Raw genomic sequence first — 18,743 nt, 5'->3', positions numbered from 1 at the left:
GGGGGATCCCGAATTAGAGAGGGTGCAGGCCGGACTGAGCGATCCTCCTTCCCCCTTGTGCACGATTTTCATGCACAAGGCCTCTAGTATATAGATATCTAAATAACATACTCCCTCTCTATGGAAGGCAATCTGTTTTGTAAATAAAGTATTTTAAAAAATTCTGCTTTTAATTAATCCGTGTATGTACAGCTTTAATAATGTATAGTATTTAGTATTATTAAGGTACTAGGAACCCAGCACGCGATTCAAAATCGCACACTACCGCCCACTCCCTCTCCAGCCCTTGAAGCAGCCACGGACACTGCCTATCAGGTCGTCCCCCAGTGCAGGTGCATGGAGGGCCCTGCCACCCCACCCCCGATGCTGCACAAGCAACCGCCTGTCCGGGTGACCCATTATGACGCCCGGTTAATTAGCATATTTCTCTATTTTATCTAATAAACTTATAACCTATTGAATAAGAAAAAGTGATATCTGTCTTAAAAAGAAGCTCCATTAAATTCACTATAAAAGTATATCAATGTGTTTTTCAATTAAAAACAAATACCATAGTGGCTAAGGCCAATCCTTTCAGGTATAGTAAAAAAAAAAAAAAAATTCTGAAAAACATAAAAAATGTGCCTCAAAAACTCTAAAACTGACTTTTTATCATTTATTAAATGCCAGTTGGAGGCTGTAAAGTATAATGGGATGCACATAAGGTGGGGACTCAGGGAATCCTGTCTCTAGTATGGTCATTCCTGTGCCTTGAAAATTAACCTGACCTCTTAGAGCATCAGTATCTCCATCTCTCAAATTAAAAGTTTAAATTCAATAATTTTATTTAAAAGTTGTATTTTCACCAGTCAACAGCTGAACATAATCTTGCCTTCCCAAACATACAACTATGTGTTGCATAGAGGCTAAGATACTTCAGAGAGATTCCATTTAGAAAAAGGGGAGGAGTGATTACTGTACCTTGGAAAGTACATTAATGCAAAAATAAAATTGTAGATGTCTTTGCTTTAATCCCAATAGCATGTTACAGTATTTAACAATCAGTTTTGTGGGCTTAAGGCCAAATATTCATTTTACATACAAACAATTTGATAGTTGGAAGTGAATTTTCTCATTACCTTTTCTATTGCTCCATTCCTCTTTTCAGAGTTAAGTGAACTGAGGGCCCAAGAGATTAAGGAATTTGTTAATGGCCACTTAGTTTCGTGGCAAAATGTTTCAGAATACAATCCTAGAGGTAGAAGGACCTCATGTGATCACTTGTCCCAGGTCTATGGAATTTTTGTCTTCAAGCATTTCCCAACCTCAATGTATTGTTCATGTACTAAGAAGCCTGCAAAAATAATCTTCATGATGTTGGATTAAAAAAAAAAAAGCACTCAAGCAGAATGACAGACAACCTCAATCTTCACTGAAGACGTTACCAACCTACTCAAGAATTTGAACACAGTAAAGGCTAATAATTTTATTTTGATTTTTAAAAAAGATATTGCAATTGAACTAGACATTCTTAAGAATAAGTTTAAAATTTAGGGGGAAAAGCCATTCCATCTTTTATTGAAAAGAACTGCTGGGAGGTCTTTAAGAAAACCTTCTAAAAGTGCTTAAAATTCCTCCTTAAAGTTCTAGCACACTGTGTTAATTAGCAGGTAAGTGATGATTAAGAAAAGGTTCAAATATCACAACAGGCTGCGAAAAGAAATATAACAGGCAAGAGAAAGTTGCCAGAAACCAGCAAACAAAAAATGTTTCAAACTCACACCAGCGTTAAGAGATATCAATTCCATGTGATTACTAATCTCAAGAATGGTGACAAAATTCTTACTGCTTATCTTGAATGAAGCTAAGGAATGTTGGCACTAATATAAAATCATATTTTTATACCTTTTCTACTTTGACTATACTTTTTTTTTTTACTTCATCAAATAATATGAGCAGAGATTTAAAGCAGAAAAGTATAAAGGGAGGAATTTTCACCTTCATTTTGTTGACTCATTTAGCCATGAATGTTTTAAAGGGGAATATGCTCTTGTTCTATGATATTTGGAAGGGGTACAGGAATGGCTGCCTGGGGACACAATAGCTTACTTATTTTTGGTGAAGCAGGTAAAGGAATTTATTGACTAATCCCTGGACTAGGAACTATAAATTATAAGCAAGAATGCTGCCATAGAAAATTGTGCTCTCCAGTTATTCAAACCATTTCCCACTCTGGGTAAGTGGCTTAATAGGTTGGAGCCTTGTCCTTAAACCAAAAGGTTGTGGGTTCTTCCCGGCAGAGCATATACCTAGGTTGCAGGTTGGATCCCCAGTTGGGGCACATACAGGAGGCAACCTGTCCTGTCACGATGTTTCTCTTACACAGCAATCTCTCTCTCTCTCTCTCTTTCTTTCTCTCTCTCTCTCTCTCTCTCTCTCTCTCTCTCTCTCTCTCTCTCTCCCTTCCTCTCTCTAAAATCAATAAACATATCCTTGGGTGAGGATAAAAAAAATTCCTCCTGCTCAGGGTTGATTTTGCTCTTGGCAAGGTAGGTAAATGTGTGTGTGTGTGTACACACATATATACAGTGTCCCAAAAAATGTATACACATTTTAATAGCTGATAGCTCAATTTTGTAAATGAAATGTATTTTAATAAACCCTGCATTTATAATTATTCAAAGTGTGTGTATACATTTTGGGGATATATATATATATATATATATATATATATATATATATATAATCACTATGATTTTAGATCAATAAGAAAAAACTGTTAGGAAAGAATATTTTTCATGTATATAAATTTTAATATATGTCTCCTATTAGCACTGAACATTCTTCTTATAGTTTCCTTTTCAGCTTAAATCCTATAGTTAGTTAAAATGCAAATAAGCTCGAGGGGCCAGGCTGTAAAGCATTATCAGGATTTTATAGCTAAGGCTAGTATGCTTTTTAAATTTTTTCCTTGAGATTATTTTTTCCCAAAAAAGAAAAACCATGACAACTTACCGGACAGAAAAATTCAGGTACTATTCAGGGACAAAGGGAGGACAAGGAGAAAATAGAAAAGTCCAAATCTACATGTGGCATAATGAGAGGGTGACCGATCCCCATAGCCACCTGTAGCGTGTGTACATGGGAAGAACTTGTAACTTCCCTGATTCTCAGTTTTCTTATCTGTAAAAGGGGAATCATAGGTTTTCATCATGATAGTGACCTTAAAACTTTATAAACATTAATAAAACCTAAACTTGTCTGTAGCATATGGTAGGTACATGATATGTGTTAGTTTCCCTTCCCGTTTATCAGTTTTCTTAAGAGAAGTCATATATTCATCTATGAAACAGAATGGACATTATAACTAAGGAGACTTCAAGAACAGACTTAAAGTGGAATTATTAATGTTTATAAAAGGCACCATGTCGCCATAACTTTTAAAATCCATTGACTCCCATTTATATTTACTGATGCCTTTCATACCTTTCCTTTATTAAAAATAATTTTCGGGAATAGGGTGGATGAGACATCTGAGAAAAATTAAATGTTTTAGGGTTAGTGAAAAACATGATAAGAGCCCAAGTTCATTTCTTTATGATCATTAGGTCATTATTATTTTCTTGTTTATTTCTTGCAATATTATGTCATTATTATATTTTTATATATCATTAATATTAATTTACTTTCTTTTGTCTGTAGAGTAAAAACCTAGTTTCTATTAAAAAATCAGTGTTCTACATAATTAAACCAAATAGATAAATAAATACATTAATAAATAAACACAAATAGACAGAAGACATTTGTGAAATATATGCATTGGTATATAGTATATGTGTGTGTGTGTGTGTGTGTGTGTGTGTGTGTGTGTGTGTATAAGCCAGCTGCCTAGATTCAATAAGCTTACCCCAGTCCTTACTGTGTTTTGTATATGGTCACATTTTGTTTTTCTTCTTCTGATTGTTCTATGAAAAATGAAGATTCTAAATCTAGATGTCTCAAATATTTTTATGTTGAACTCAGTAGGGGGAAAGATAGAGCCATGAATCAGGAATTGTACATTAGGCCAACAACATTAAATCCATCAGCTATCTGGCCTGAGAAAATGTAAAAATGCCCATTGGAGTGTTAAGAATATAAAGCATAACCAATGGACATAAGACACTGGGGGGCAAGGGAGGCCAGGGGATTGTCAAGGGTGGGGAAAAAAAGAGACATATGTAATACTCCTTGTAATACTTTAAGCAATAAAACAATAAAAAAATTTTAAAAAATTAAAAATAAAAAAAAATTTAAAAAAACAGGCCAAAAAAGAAAGAAAGAAAGAAAGAAAGAAAGAAAGAAAGAAAGAAAGAAAGAAAGAAAGAATATATGTCAGAGAGGATAAAATAGAGAACCCTTAAAAGTTACTACATGGGTAGTGTCTATGTAATAAATTAGTAGTGATGCATTAGCAACATCTTACAGAGACACATGCTATTTTAGTTAAAAGGATTGGAGTGTTTCTTGGCCCTAGAAACTTTAATCTTATAGTTAATATTGACAGAAACAATTATCTGAAAAATTTAAAAAACTGGCTCTCATTAAGAACATGCTTAATTTAGATGGAAGTCAGGCATTAAGCTTGTGCTTTTGTTTGTTTTGTGAGTAGATAGATTTGTATGATATGTAATTTTTAAAATCATAAGACACAGTTCATCTGGTTAACAATTCAAAATTTCCCAAGAACAATATTAAATAATACATTTTAATTAAAACAATAAATATGAGAAACACAGTGCATGTCATAACACAGGTTGAAATCTTGATCATTCAACTAAAAAGTAAATTTTAGGACATGATGTATGTAAAAGTGCTTTTCACACTGTATTTGATATATGCTGACATTTGCCTTCCTTATACCCTCTGGCATTTGAGTCCGAGTTAATCATACAATGTCCCAGTGACATGGCAATAAAATTAAATTTAATTCTCTCCATCACCCTTTCAAATACCCCACCAGGAAAAAAAATTCTGCCCGTTTATAACCCACCTCCACTATCTCCACGCTGCTCACAGTAACTCCCCTCACCAGCTAATTGAACAGATGCGCCCAGGCTGCTTCCTGAAGGTCTGCAAGGCTGGGCTTTGACGGACAGCGGAAAGTGGCACAATGGAAAAACAAAAGCCTTTCACTGAGGGCACCGCTTTGTTCTGGGCAGAACGTTAAGGTCACTCCCGCTCATTCTGACTGTGGGGATCTTAATTTCTACTCAACCAATTTACTTGCAGCTGTCATTCTTTCTGCTGTTAAAGTTCAGCTCTTCAAGTGTGGGGAAGTGGGGGGCGGGAGGTGGCAGGCAATGAGAAGAGCTTGCTGCACAAACTAAAAACAGCAAAAAGCAAGTAGAATCTGGCTTGGCTCTCAAGTACAAGAAGTTATTTTCAAAGCCCATAAATTATGACATAGCGATTAACATGTAATTTAAATATATTTAAACAACAATTATATCACATTCCCAGCCCAGCTAATTGGCCTCACAGATGTTCCCTTGTAGCTGCACTGCCCTTCCAGGGGGAAATGAATGAGGTGCTTTTCATCATGGAAAATAGAAAAGAGAAAAAAGGGAAAAAAGGGAAGCACAAACATAAAAAGCAGCCAATAACCCTAAAAAAACAATGAATGCTAAAGGCGCTTTGCTTAGCATTTCTTTCTATTTTAATGTAACAAAAAGCATTTAAAAGTAGCAAAAGCATGAAGACGCTCCTGTCCCTGTGATGGTGTCTGGCAGGCTATCCAGATGGAGTTGGCAGGTTGCTCACAGAAAGACTTCTCAGGGCAGGGACAGTGGATGCATTCTAGCAGGACAGCGCCTCACTTCCTGTGTCTGAACAGACTACGCCTAAGGGCTCGTTATCATTAGTATGATGCCTTTACTGCTGAAGGTGGTCTGGCCCAGATCATGAAAATAGATAATAAAGTATTTCCTGATGAGGAATCAAGGCTGTTTCCTCAGTGTGATTCCAATCAAACATCACCTAGTACAGCAACTCTTGCAAAGTAAAAAGTGAAAGGAACACTGGTAATTACTAATATTTTTTTATACCTTATCTTCCAATCTGTAATCATGTAATTGAAATAAATCCACTGCTGCCTCATTTCCTTCTGGCCATTTCTTCTAATAATCTCAGGTAATGTGTGATAGTACAGTGTAAATTCCAAAAGGCCAGTCACCACGTGTTTCTTAGCGCATTGTGATCCCTCCAGCGTCTCCCACCATTCTTGTGCTTTTATTTTAGAGAATTAATAAATCTTTGATAAATTCGTGTGAAATGGTGAGGGTTTAATGATAGGGTAAAACCAAGGGTTATAATACAATAAAGTTCCACCAGGCAATTGTATTTCTCATACCACCCATCTATTTTGTATATCACTGGACTATACACAAAATTCCTTTCTCAAATTATATGAACAATTTATTTGATTTCATATCTTTCTAAAAGTTAGCAAAAAATACCTATATTTAAAGTAATGTAGAACAGGTAAGCATTTTGAAATGCCTTTTTGACGAGTAGCTTTGGCATTTTAATTGTTTGACTTTAAAAATCCGATTTAGCAGATGTGAATATTTAAATTTTATATATTCTCTATATATGTGCAGAGCTTTCGAAGTTCAGTTATAAACATTAACTTACTTTGTCTGCACTAACAACGAGGTAGAGAGGCCAAGAATGAAAATGAGGATTTGAGGTGTTTCATGACTGGCCACATCACCTATAATTGGGACTGTAACTCATAAGGCGATCTGTCTATTTAATGTGGAATACCACCTTCTAGGCATTACATTTTAATTATACCTCTAACTTTCCATGCCTTTTAATGTGTCTTTAAGTTTTGTTATCAGAGACGAGAAGAAATAAATATTTTCTATGCCATCATGTAAGAGACTAAGTTGTGGGGAAAGTTCAAATGTAAACTCACTTTGCATAACTCACAGGTTTATAACTTGCCCGTTGGCTAGTCCAACAAACTAAATTAAAGGAATTGTACTATCCAGTAATTACTAATTACATTAAACAGCTCACCTCCATGAGACCATATTCTTCTTAGATTGTTTTGTGAATCTCTCTCTAAATGGTAAAAAATAAAAATAAAATAAAATTGACCTGGAATAATAGTTAGCTATATTTCATTGATGTTGCAAGATGTTGTTGTCTTTGAGATTTAGTTTAGTTGTCTTTGTTCATTCAAAGACAAATTGTAGAGAATACAAGCTTTATCAAATCAACTGTTTTTATTTTCTCAGTTATCTCCAGTGCCTAGGAAAGTGCCTAGCCACATAGACAGTAGGTTCTCAACAATGTGTTTAATGAATACATTTCTATATGTAAGTTTTTGTTAAGAAAGAGTTGGTGTTTGTACAACCCCCTCTACTTACCCTAAAGAACATTGTCTTTAATGTTTTATTTTATTTTTATATCCACTTTTACTTAGCCCATAGGCTGGATGGTTTATTGAACTATAAGAAGATAGATATTTTTGCTATTGTTTTTTTTTAAATGTTTTTATTAATTTGAGAGAGAGAGGAAGGGAAAGAGAGAGAGAAACATCAATGAGAGAGAAACATTGATTGGTTGCCTCCTGCATACCCTTACTGGGGATGGAGCCCACAACCCAGGCTTGTGCTCTGACCAGGAATCAAACCAGTAACCTCCTGGGGCATGCATGAGAGGACACTTAAGCCACTGAGCCACACCATCCAGGGCTTGTTTTGTGTTGTTGTTGTTGTTTTTTAACTGCAATTTGATTTTACTGGTTCTAAATAAATGAAAATAAAGTAAATAAAGCAGGTTTCTAGGAAATAAATTAATTTCCTAAAATTTTCTGCTGTTTCTTAGCTTTAAAAAAATAAGACTGAGCCCTAGTCGGTTTGGCTTAGTGGATAAGAGCGTCAGCCTGGAGACTAAAGGGTCCCAGATTTGATTCCAGCCAAGGGCACATGCCTAGGTTGTGGGCTCCATCCCCCTCCCCATAGATCTCACATAAAAAAAAAGACTGAAGAGAAAGAGCACGTACCTTTTTATAAGGAGAGGTTAAGAAATTAACACTTTGCCTGGTTTGGCTCAGTGGATAGAGCATCGACCTGTGGACTGAAGGGTCCCAGGTTCGATTCCAGTCAAGGGCACATGCCCGGTTGTGGGTTGTGGGCTCGATCCCCAGTAGGGGGCATGCAGGAGACAGTAGATCAATGATTCTTTCTCGTCATTGATGTTTCTCTCCCTTCCTCTCTGAAATCAATGAAAATATATTTTAAAAGTAAATAAATAAATTAAATTAAAGTTAAACAGTAACTTAAAAAAAAGAAGAAATTGACCCATTGCCAAAATGGTGAAAAATATATGTAAGTTGTTAGAAAAAAACAATATTCCAGGCAAATAGAAATCCACTTCTATCTGCTTTGAGAAAAATGTCTTCTTAGAAGGGAAAAATTAATGGCTATGGTATGAGGCCATTTCAGTTATTTAATATTAATGAAGAAAACTCTTCCTTGTTTAAAATTACAGTTAATCGTTCAACTATTTTTCCCTTTCTCCTAGGGCTAATCAGAGGAATAATCATTGTCCAGTTAATTTTTAATCCATTTAAAAATTTTACTTTTTATGCATAATTTTCCTATCTAGGGACTGAGTTAAAATATTTAATCTCCTCAAAACACATCAATAAACTCGCTTATAGTCAAAGTGCATAGAATTTTACCCTTTAGCAAACTTCACTGTTGTGCATGGTTTCCTCTCTGGTTCATACGACTCGTGTGGCTTTTCTTTTTCTTTCTTTTTTTTCATTCATATTACCTCTTATTATATCCATCATTCCATTTTTCTTTCCTATTAGAGTGAAATTGGACACAGCCCTCCTCCCGCCTACACCCCCATGTCAGGAGTAAGTATTTCACAATCGACCTTCATCTCTTAGGATTTTTGGTCTTTGCTTACCATGTTTCCTCTCTCTTGTCTCCCTATAATTTCCTCATTTTGCCTTTGCCAACAGTAAGTTAAGCATTTGCTGTAGATTGTGAAGCAGCCTTTTTTAGATATCTAGTATTATTTCAGTAGATAATCCAAAATGGAGATATTATGCATCAACAGTAGCTTTTGATTTTTACCTGGGCTCATAAGTTATATCTCTAGTGAGGAGGTTATCTTGACGACCACGAAGATAGGTTGTGTGCTAAAAAGTGAGAAACTCTCCAGTTAGGTACTGGAGACTCACAGTCATAGTAACTACAGAGTAGAATGCAGTAAGGAAACATCACCACTCAAATGGCACCCATGTGCTTCTGTTCTTAATGGCAACTGCCTATAATTAACTATGTTGCTATATGTCATGAAAATTCACTTTGAATTTTCTATCAAAAACGGGCAATTGTGGGGGGGAAATGTGAAATATGTTTATTAGATCATGTGGTGGTAGGTGCTTAGTAATAGTAAGAGATTATATATAGTTCCAAATTGTTTTCCGTGACTTAAACTTTTAAGAAAAATTGGAATTTTAGGTGTGATTAGTCTGTAACTGAATGCCATTAGCCACTAGGGGAAATAAGGTAAATTAAAACAACCAAACAGTCAAAACTCAAACCTGACATGTTTCTGAAAGACGAGCTTCCATGTCCTTTAGCTTTTCATGTTCATTTTTTTGCAACTCTTCCTAACAGTAACTGTTGTCTGAATGTGTCTCTACTATTGACAGAACCAATTTGTGTACCGAGATGGGGGTTTTGCTGCAGAGCAGGGAGTGCCCGTGCCCTACAGAGCCACGACCAGCACCATCCCAGAAGCTCCCGTTGCTCAGGGGGCCACAGCCGAGATGTTTGATGACGCCTGCTGCAATGGCACCCTACGCAAGCCAGTGGCACCCCATGTCCAAGAAGATAGCAGCACCCAGAGGTACAGTGCCGACCCCACGGTGTTTGCCCCGGAACGGAGCCCACGAGGAGAGCTGGATGAGGAAGGCTACATGACCCCTATGCGAGACAAACCCAAACAAGGTACAAACAGGATGTTCAGAAGTGATCGCCGTTCTACATTCACATCCACCAAAATAGGCAAAGTGTAGAAGGGGTATGGCCAAAGCTCTGGACTCTGCATCGTCTGTGACCCAGAAACAGACCCGGGCTGCTGCCTTCCAGGCGGTACTGTCTGAACCAGCAGCAGCCGAGGCAGTGATGGCTTTTCAGAAATCAGAGTCTCAGGCCCTGCCTGCATAAGAGCCTGGATTTTAACAAGATCCCCAGGTAGTTTTTAACATGGTCAAGCCTGAGAAACACTAATCTAAACATATCATTATAGAAATATTTGAATGAGGTAGCTTATCACAAGAGTTCAGACCCACTGTTTTATTGGACTTATCATAAAGACTGGGATTGTTGGCAAAAGTGTCCGAAGATTTTAATGGCACCAGTAAAAGATTTGGTGGGTCCTTTAAAATGGTGTCATTTAAATGACCTAGTTTCTTGCAGAAAATTAGGATTTCTTCTGACACATTTCAAAAATTAAAGTTCTAGCCCTGCATATACTTACACGTATATCATTCCACCTTGAAAATATCCATACTTTGTGGTTTCATAAAGCACCACAGCAGTTCCCTCTTATCTACTGTTTTGTTTTCCATGTTTTTAGTTACCCATGGTGAACCACAGTCTAAAAAGATCAAAGGGAAAATGGCGGAAATAAACAGTTTATGTTTTAAAGTGTGTGCTGCTCTGAGTAGTGTGATGCAGTCTCAGGCCACCCTGCTCTGTCCCACCCAGGATGTGTGTCCATGTTGTGCACGCTCTTGGCTCATTGGTCACTTGGTAGCCATCTAGGTTTTCACATGGATCAACTGTATCACAGTGACGGTGCTCAAGTAATCCCTTACTTACTTAATAATTTCTACAAAGTGCAAGAGTAGAAAGGCTGGCAATTTGGATGCCAAAGAAAAGCCATGAAGTGCTTCCTGTAAGTGAGAAGTTATGGATCTATAGGTAAAAATCAGTATAAATAGGGTTTTGTACTATCCACACTTGCATCCGTACTATTCACTCTTTCAGGCATCCACGGGCGGTCTTGGGACGTATCTCCCATGGATGAGGGGGGACTAGTATACAGTGTTATGGTGGAAATGTTGAACACCCAAATCAAGCAACATTTCCATTCTGAAAAAGCCTCTTTCCTTCTACATGAAAAGCATCACAAAAAGAAAATAGATGGTTGTTATTCAAAACTGATGATCCTGTCTCAGCATCTTCAGTGTCAACAGCAAACTGTATTTTAAGACTCTGTATGAGGGCCCATTATGTCCTGTAATATTGGCTATATTCACTTTTATAAAATGTGAAATGCACATTGTAAATAGCCTATTAGTACACACACACACACACACACACACACACACATATTTTTCTTAAAATGACAGTAGCTTTGAGCCCCTTTCAAATTAAAACATTTTATCAAAGGTAAAGTTCACCCCACTCCTATAGGGGCAATAATGAAAACAGTGCAGAAGAACAAGATGATTACTCAGGAGGAGTTAGAAGGTCTGAAGTCTAGTTCATTGCTAATTGGATCCTTCATACATTATTGAATCTCTGTTTTCTGCCTATAAAGCTGGAAAAATACAGCTTGCACCTCTTTTTTCACAGGATTGTTGCAGGATGAAATGAGAGTATCTTGTACGTTACTGAACTGTAATTCATGTAGTATATGATGATGAGATATTCATTACCATGCTAAATACTTAAGTGCATCCATAGACCTATATCCAGGGGAAAATAACCCTGAGTTGATGAAATTTTTTTCTCTACATGTCAAACTAAGTATGGGGGATAGAAAGTTTATTTCAGAATGTTGGCATCTCAGCAAAGTAAGAATAGCTAAAGTGTCATTTTTTTTGTGTGTGTGTATAAAAGACAAGACAAAAATATGTCTGTATATTCAGATACATGTCTATATATATATATATATATATATATATATATATAGTCATAATATAGAGAAATTAAACTTGAGGAGAGCAACATTAATTAGCAGCATTTTTTAAAAAAAATTCTGGGTCAGTACCTATTTTAGATTAAATCACACAAAATAGCCACTAATGGATCATTTCCAACCCACATAATAGTGGTATTTTATATGAGTCAAACTAATGGTTTGCTATTTTGTGATTATCATTAGCCACTGGAAATTGTTATACTTTATTGTTGAGCATAGGTATTGGCAAGCGAGTCACTTTAGAAGCATGTTAGATGTCTACCAAGTTTGTTTTAGGAGTTGAGTTTTTCTTCTTAGATGTTTCTTTTCCTATGGATAAAGCTTTCTGGAAAACATCTCTAATCAAATCCGTGTTACTATACAGACACCACAGTAAACCTCACTTGCCAAAAATGCTATTCTTCCACTTCGTCTATTGATCTTGGAGTAGAATTCAGCTTAGATATTTTTATTTTTCAATATCCTTTAAAAAATTCTGATTTCTCAGTATTTAAAGGCTATTTAACCCTTAGAGGTTGTCTCATCTTCCAAGCTAAGTTTGGATAACTGGCCCCATATGTGGGAGAGAGGAATGCATTTAGACGGAAAAAGAACAATCTAGGCGACAGAAACACTGGGACCAGCCCTGCAGGCGTCTTCTTTCGTCCTTATCATTTTTGGCCCATTTACTCTTTTCTTTTTCTTTTTTTTTAATGACAGCAGTAATCAACAAAAGAGTTTTGTGAGAATCCCTGGCTTTCTTGTTCCGAACAAAGAAGCTAACCGTTCTGTATTAACACTTGCTCTGATTAACATTTCCCAGGTAGCAGATGTTAACTGATGCTTTCCTATTCCGTCAGAATATCTGAACCCTGTCGAGGAGAACCCGTTTGTCTCTCGGAGAAAAAACGGAGACCTTCAGGCTTTGGATAATCCCGAATACCACAATGCTTCCACTGGTCCCCCCAAGGCAGAGGATGAGTATGTGAATGAGCCACTGTACCTCAACACCTTTGCCAACACGCTGGGGAACGCCGAGTACCTGAAGAACACCGTACTGTCTGTGCCGGAGAAGGCCAAGAGAGCGTTCGACAACCCTGACTACTGGAACCACAGCCTGCCCCCTCGGAGCACCCTGCAGCACCCAGACTACCTGCAGGAGTACAGCACAAAATATTTTTATAAACAGAATGGACGGATCCGGCCGATCGTGGCGGAGAATCCCGAATACCTCTCTGAGTTCTCGTTGAAGCCAGGCACTGTGCTGCCTCCTCCACCCTACAGACACCGGAATACTGTGGTGTAAACTCAACCCTGGTTTGAAGGTGGACAGACATGCCCGCTCCGATTTCCCTGCCGCCTCTCTTTCTCTTAAGGCCTCCCTTCTACTCCCAAGGCCAGTAGTTCTGAAACTTCCCAGGGGAAGCTGTCGAGATGCAATGATAGTGATGTGCTTATCTAACTTGAACATTAGAAGGAAGGACTGAAAGAGAAAGACAGGAAAAACCACACTGTTTCTTCATTTCTCTGCATGGGTTGGTCAGGCGACAGAACCAGCAAAGGCAAGGCAATACTGCCTGCTGTCAAACAAGTTTTCAAACGTTTTCTTTTTTCAAATTTCTTTCTATTTCTTTTTTTTAAATGCGGAGTCTTGAAAGACCCATGCTATCTGTTCCTGTCTACAGGAACTGATATGTACAGTTTCAGCATCCCTGAAAGCCCTAATAACCTTTACATTAGAATAAGTAAAAGATAACCTTTTCTATAATATGTAATATAACAGATGGAGAATCCAAATTTCTTTCTCCCACTGTTTCTATCCTGACAAGCAAGAGTGGCTAACTCAGCTTTCATTTCTGAATCTGCATCAGAGTTATAACTAGTAATCTTGTTGGGAGGGCTTTCTTGTGTGTGTTTTTTATTATTTTATTTTCCTTTTTGTTTTTGCTTTGCTCCAGTCCTTCATGTTACTACTTTCTCCCCTATTTTTGGCTTTAATTTCTAATTGCAAAGATTTTTTATGCATTGCTATAAATTATCAAAATTCTATAAAGGAAGTGGAATGGCCACTATTTAAAATATATTGTCTTTAAAATTAGAAAGGGAGGCCAAGATGTTAGTCAAATATAGCATCAAATCTCACTTTTTTTTTGAGTTTACACTATTGAACATGTACCACCCCCATTCATTTTCATCCTTCAATGTTTTCTTCTCCTCCATAAATGACAGTACTTGATAGGCAGTTGGTAATTTTTTAAAAAGAAGGGAAACTAAGAGACAGTTCTGTGTGGTTCATGAAAACTACTGATATTTTCAGGGGTGATCCAATGGGAATCCATTGAACTGGAAGAAACACACTGGATTGGGTATGTCTACCTGGAAGATACTCAGAAATGTAGTTTGCACTTAAACTATCATTTTATTTGTTCTCTTTCTGAACTCCATTTTGGATTTTGAATGAAGCAATATGGAAGCAACCAGCAAAATAGCTAATTTAAGCACATTTTTAAAAAAGTGCTTAAAGAAAGAAAGACTATGGAATTACCAAACCAAGCAAATTAGGACTTTGGAACAGTACCCAGGGATTATGATGACAGGGACAGCACGTTATCTACATGTGATATCACATTTGCTACGCAAGGAAAGTTGTCCAGTTTGTATACTGAATATTAAGAAATGCAAGTAATGATGGGCTTGAATTCTATGGAATTTCTAGTATGAGACTCTATTTATAATAAGGGAAGGTAACTCTTTGCACATAAATTGGTATAACAAAAAAAGAAATACAAGCATTCACAGCTTATAGATAGATCCTTGGGGCAAAAATTGTAAATAAACCTGAAAAATATTCTCATGTAATTATTTTAATATCCCACATACTAATCTTTTGATACTTTATATAATAACTCCTTTCCTCAAACACAGCATCCTAGTAATAGGACCATCTTTATTATGTATTGTTTCAAGAGAATACCTGCTGAGTTAATATGATTAATGGGAACAAATGGTAGGAATGAGTCTCCAGAAAAAGGGAACCTCAGATCAGTTATTAGGAGAATTGGATATGTCTCTCTTTTCTAAGAAAATCCATCCCAGGTCATTTGGATTTAAATTTTTTTTTCTAATGTTGACATAGTGGGATCAAATTTGACTCTATTATAAGAAGCAATTAGACTAAAAATCTCCAAATGGTAAAACAGAGAATTTGGAGGGGAGAATGCAAAAGAAAAAAAAAATCTAGGTTTCTGCTTGTTTTGAAAATATAAATCCATTAATACCTTCAACTTATTTTTTCAATTAATATTTATTTAGAGTCTATTAAAAGCACTGTGTTATGTGGGAAATACTGAGATAAATGTAATATTATTCCTAACTTAAACATTTTAGTCTAGATTTATTTGGGATGACACTTGAATTTCTTCATAAATTTAAAGAATAAGATTGCATGAACTTTTTGTGAGTAGTCATCATAAAATCAGCTGTTAGTGAAACGATCTCTAGTGAACTCATTTGAGACACAAATGAAAGATCCTACAAGTTACTAAAATATACAAATAGGATAGTTTCAATGCTATCATCTAAGCACAAACCGGTCTAGAAGTATGTTGCATCACTGGCCTATGGGCCTGCCTGGATCTAACTTGACCATTAAATCAGCAGTCAATGTTGGTCTTTGGCTAAGAACCTTGGAGGCATTGGGATCAGTTTCGTTCTACGTTTTGAAAAGGAGGTAAGCTAAAAGAGCGATGAAAAGCAAGGAAGGGGTTTCTGAGATATTTTCTAATAAAGTTCAACCACAAATTTCCCAAGAATAATTCAGGCACCACAGCATGACAGCTTAGAGCACTCTCACCCATTCAGAGGAGTCTCCGGGAAAAGAGGACCTCACATCAGTACTTATGAAAATTTAAATATAAGCCTCCAAATTCTGGATAAATCTGTACCAACTCAGCATTGACAGCACCCTTGTTGGATACTGGAACTTGAGTTTTTTTCTTTTGATTTACAGTAGTCATATATTTTTATTGTGATATGGAAAGCACAATCGTTTATTTTGTAGAAGGCTAGAACAGTATTTTTTTTACTCTTAAGGTAATAGAAATGTATCCAGTGAATGTAATCTCCTCCATCCTAAGAACATGAGACCCTTGGACATCAGTTAATCTTCCACTAATAACTGGAGATAGATGTGAGTATAATCTACAGTGATCCAAAATGTTTCATGAGGGCTCCACGTTATTGTTCCTTTTGAATGATTTTTGTAATACATACTTGATTTCAGTTGATTTAAGGTTTCCCTTTTGTTATATATTTGTTCTCCTTAGAAAACATATTTCAGAGTGGATGAGATGGAGAAAAAAAAATCCATTTGTTCCAAAGAATAACTCGGTCAACCCAGTGGAGCGTAATGTTCAAATGGCAATCAAAGCCTGAAAGGTGCATTGGGATATCATGTCCCTGAGGCTAGATGTATCTGTGCTAATATGCAGAATCAATTCAGTCAATTTGAAGAAAATTAATAGTAAAGTTGCACAAACTATATTTTTAAATCACCAAATTTTGTAGTTTATACCTACCTTAGGGAATCCTATTTTCAAGTATGAAAAATGGCATAATGGAAAGGTTGTTTAAAGAAGTACTTCTTAAGTGAGGAAAGATGTTCTGTAAACCAGGGTAGACCCAGCACCACAAAGCAGAAAGGGTATTCTTCTAAGACGTGTTATTATGTATGCTAATAGCTTCTAAAGGCAAGATATGGCATGAAGGTCAGGAATATCCCAATGCCACAGACAGACCCTTAAAAGGACTCTGAGGGTTAGCTGCTATCTGAAGTTAGTGGGACTATGGGTGTGCTTCTTGAAGTGTCGAAAGTGAAAAGAAAAATTTAATTCTTTAAGCCCGACAGGGAAGGATGTAAATACAAGTTTTTTCTAGCTATCTAACCTTTATTTCAAAACTTGAATTATTCATCCATCTATAAATGTTGATTATTTAACTAGTGTATGTAGTTCATAAGGTAATAGAAAAGGTAAAGATCATGAAAGCATGTATATAACTGGGCAGACCATGAAAATGCTGTAAGATGTAGATTTAGTTAAGTTATCAGACATTAAATGATTTTAATATTATTAAATAAACTAAGTTAGAAAATTAACCACAAACTATAATGTAACAAAATAAAGTGCAGGATATGAAAGTGTAGGTTGGATTTTGCAAAGTAAAAAATCAGTTTACCCTTTAAAATTGCTATTTGTTAGGTATATCTGAAAGTAGGCATGTAGAGAGCTGGTTCCACTTGTGAAAATTTGTTTAAAGAACTACAATTATTTTTTTCTCCTCATATTCTTACTCCTTTACCTTTTAAAAATGTATTAAATGTAAAGAGAAATTTTTAGAATTTGTCTTGCGAGCACCACCTTGAAGAGTTTAACAGGCAAATATGTTGGTTATGACTTGAAGTGAGGGGTCTCTCAATGAAGTCCGGGAAAATGTCAATATTCTATTACCTTATGCAGAGACAGAGAATGAGTGGTGCCATTGACTGAGCAAACAAAACATTTAATTTGTGACATGTCCTTTCTTTTTCCTTGATACCTCTGGTTTCCCAAAACAAACAGGAATTAGTTAACAGTATTCTGATAAAGAATTGCTAAAACCAGCATTCCAAACTGCTGTATCTCCATTATTTTGGACTCAGATTATTAAACTGATGATTTGTAATACAGCAAATAAGAAATCCAGGTGTGTAGGCTGCTAGTTGTTAAAAAAAAAAAAATCTGATAAATTCACTCCTGTATATGCTATGGACAGATACTTCTGCTGTGCCTCTCCTTGTGTATATGGGATTTTGAAGGACAGCCTTGTACCCATGTAGACACATAAAGGCAGACTCATGTCTTCTAATTGCCATTTGCTTGAGAAAGAATAGCAATAGAGAGATAGACTGGGTATCATTTAAAATGCCAAGATCAGAGGAGGCCTTAATATTACAGATATTGCAGTGGGGCCAGGTTTTATATTTCTGGGTAGAATTGATACAATATTCTAATCCCAGAGATGTCTTTGCAGAGCAGTTGTTTCTATAGTTACACACATGAAGCTGTTGTGGACACTTTGTTGGGTCAGGAAAACCTTTTCTTTGTGTGGACAAATGGCTTTTAAAGCCACGGGCTGCTTTGTTACGTTCATTAACAGAAAAGTCCCCATAAAATAAAGTAGAAAATTTAGACACTCTGTTCAAGTCCCCCTGATTTTGCAAAAATGTAGGGTGTGCCACTTTTGTGGACCCCTGCCTCACCTCTTCCCAGCCAGGTGATTTTTGGGGCAGAAGAAAATGCTTCTCTGGTCATGAGCTGAAAAGACTCTAAGCCCCAATTTCATGGATGTTCTCATGCTTTCCCTGGAAAATACCCTTTAACTCTCAGTTTTATAAGTGATTATCTTGGTAGGTATCATAGAAATGCTCATTTCTCTCTGGACCTTAGAGGAAAATACCATCCTCTTTCCTGTCCCATTGGCACAACCACCTCCATTGTCTTCACTTTTCCACCACTCTAGTTTGGAGTGGTCCCCTCGATGCTGTATCTCTCTTAAGCCATAGTGGATCTCTGAGGTCCCACACCCTGCTTTGTGAAATAATGACTTAGCCTCTTCTCTCACATGCCTGACTTTTTCATAAAAGGTCCCAGCAATTTGGACATTATTTGAACTATGTGCAAATAAATTACTGCACATAGCATACTTTGTGATATTAATTTTTTCTTCATGTTTTTCCA

At 36.5% G+C, this 18,743-nt stretch overlaps 1 protein-coding gene across 1 annotated transcript in view; it reads left to right on the top strand.

Annotated features, from left to right (window-relative positions):
* The window catches only part of ERBB4 (erb-b2 receptor tyrosine kinase 4), a 925,368-nt gene extending 910,180 nt beyond the window's left edge, over positions 1-15,188 (top strand). Inside the window, exons 27-29 of the mRNA XM_081095735.1 lie at positions 8,852-8,899; positions 9,707-10,004; positions 12,828-15,188. Of these exons, the coding sequence (XP_080951861.1) occupies positions 8,852-8,899; positions 9,707-10,004; positions 12,828-13,273 (792 nt within the window). The 3' untranslated portion in view covers positions 13,274-15,188. The remainder of the gene's footprint in view (positions 1-8,851; positions 8,900-9,706; positions 10,005-12,827) is intronic.
* Positions 15,189-18,743: the final 3,555 nt, after the last annotated feature.

This window comes from Myotis nattereri (assembly GCF_964212035.1).
Source record: "Myotis nattereri genome assembly, chromosome: 7".
In the NCBI taxonomy this organism is placed as follows: domain Eukaryota; kingdom Metazoa; phylum Chordata; class Mammalia; order Chiroptera; family Vespertilionidae; genus Myotis; species Myotis nattereri.
Note: the sequence above shows the minus strand (reverse complement) of the source record. Positions and strands in the feature narration are given on the sequence as shown.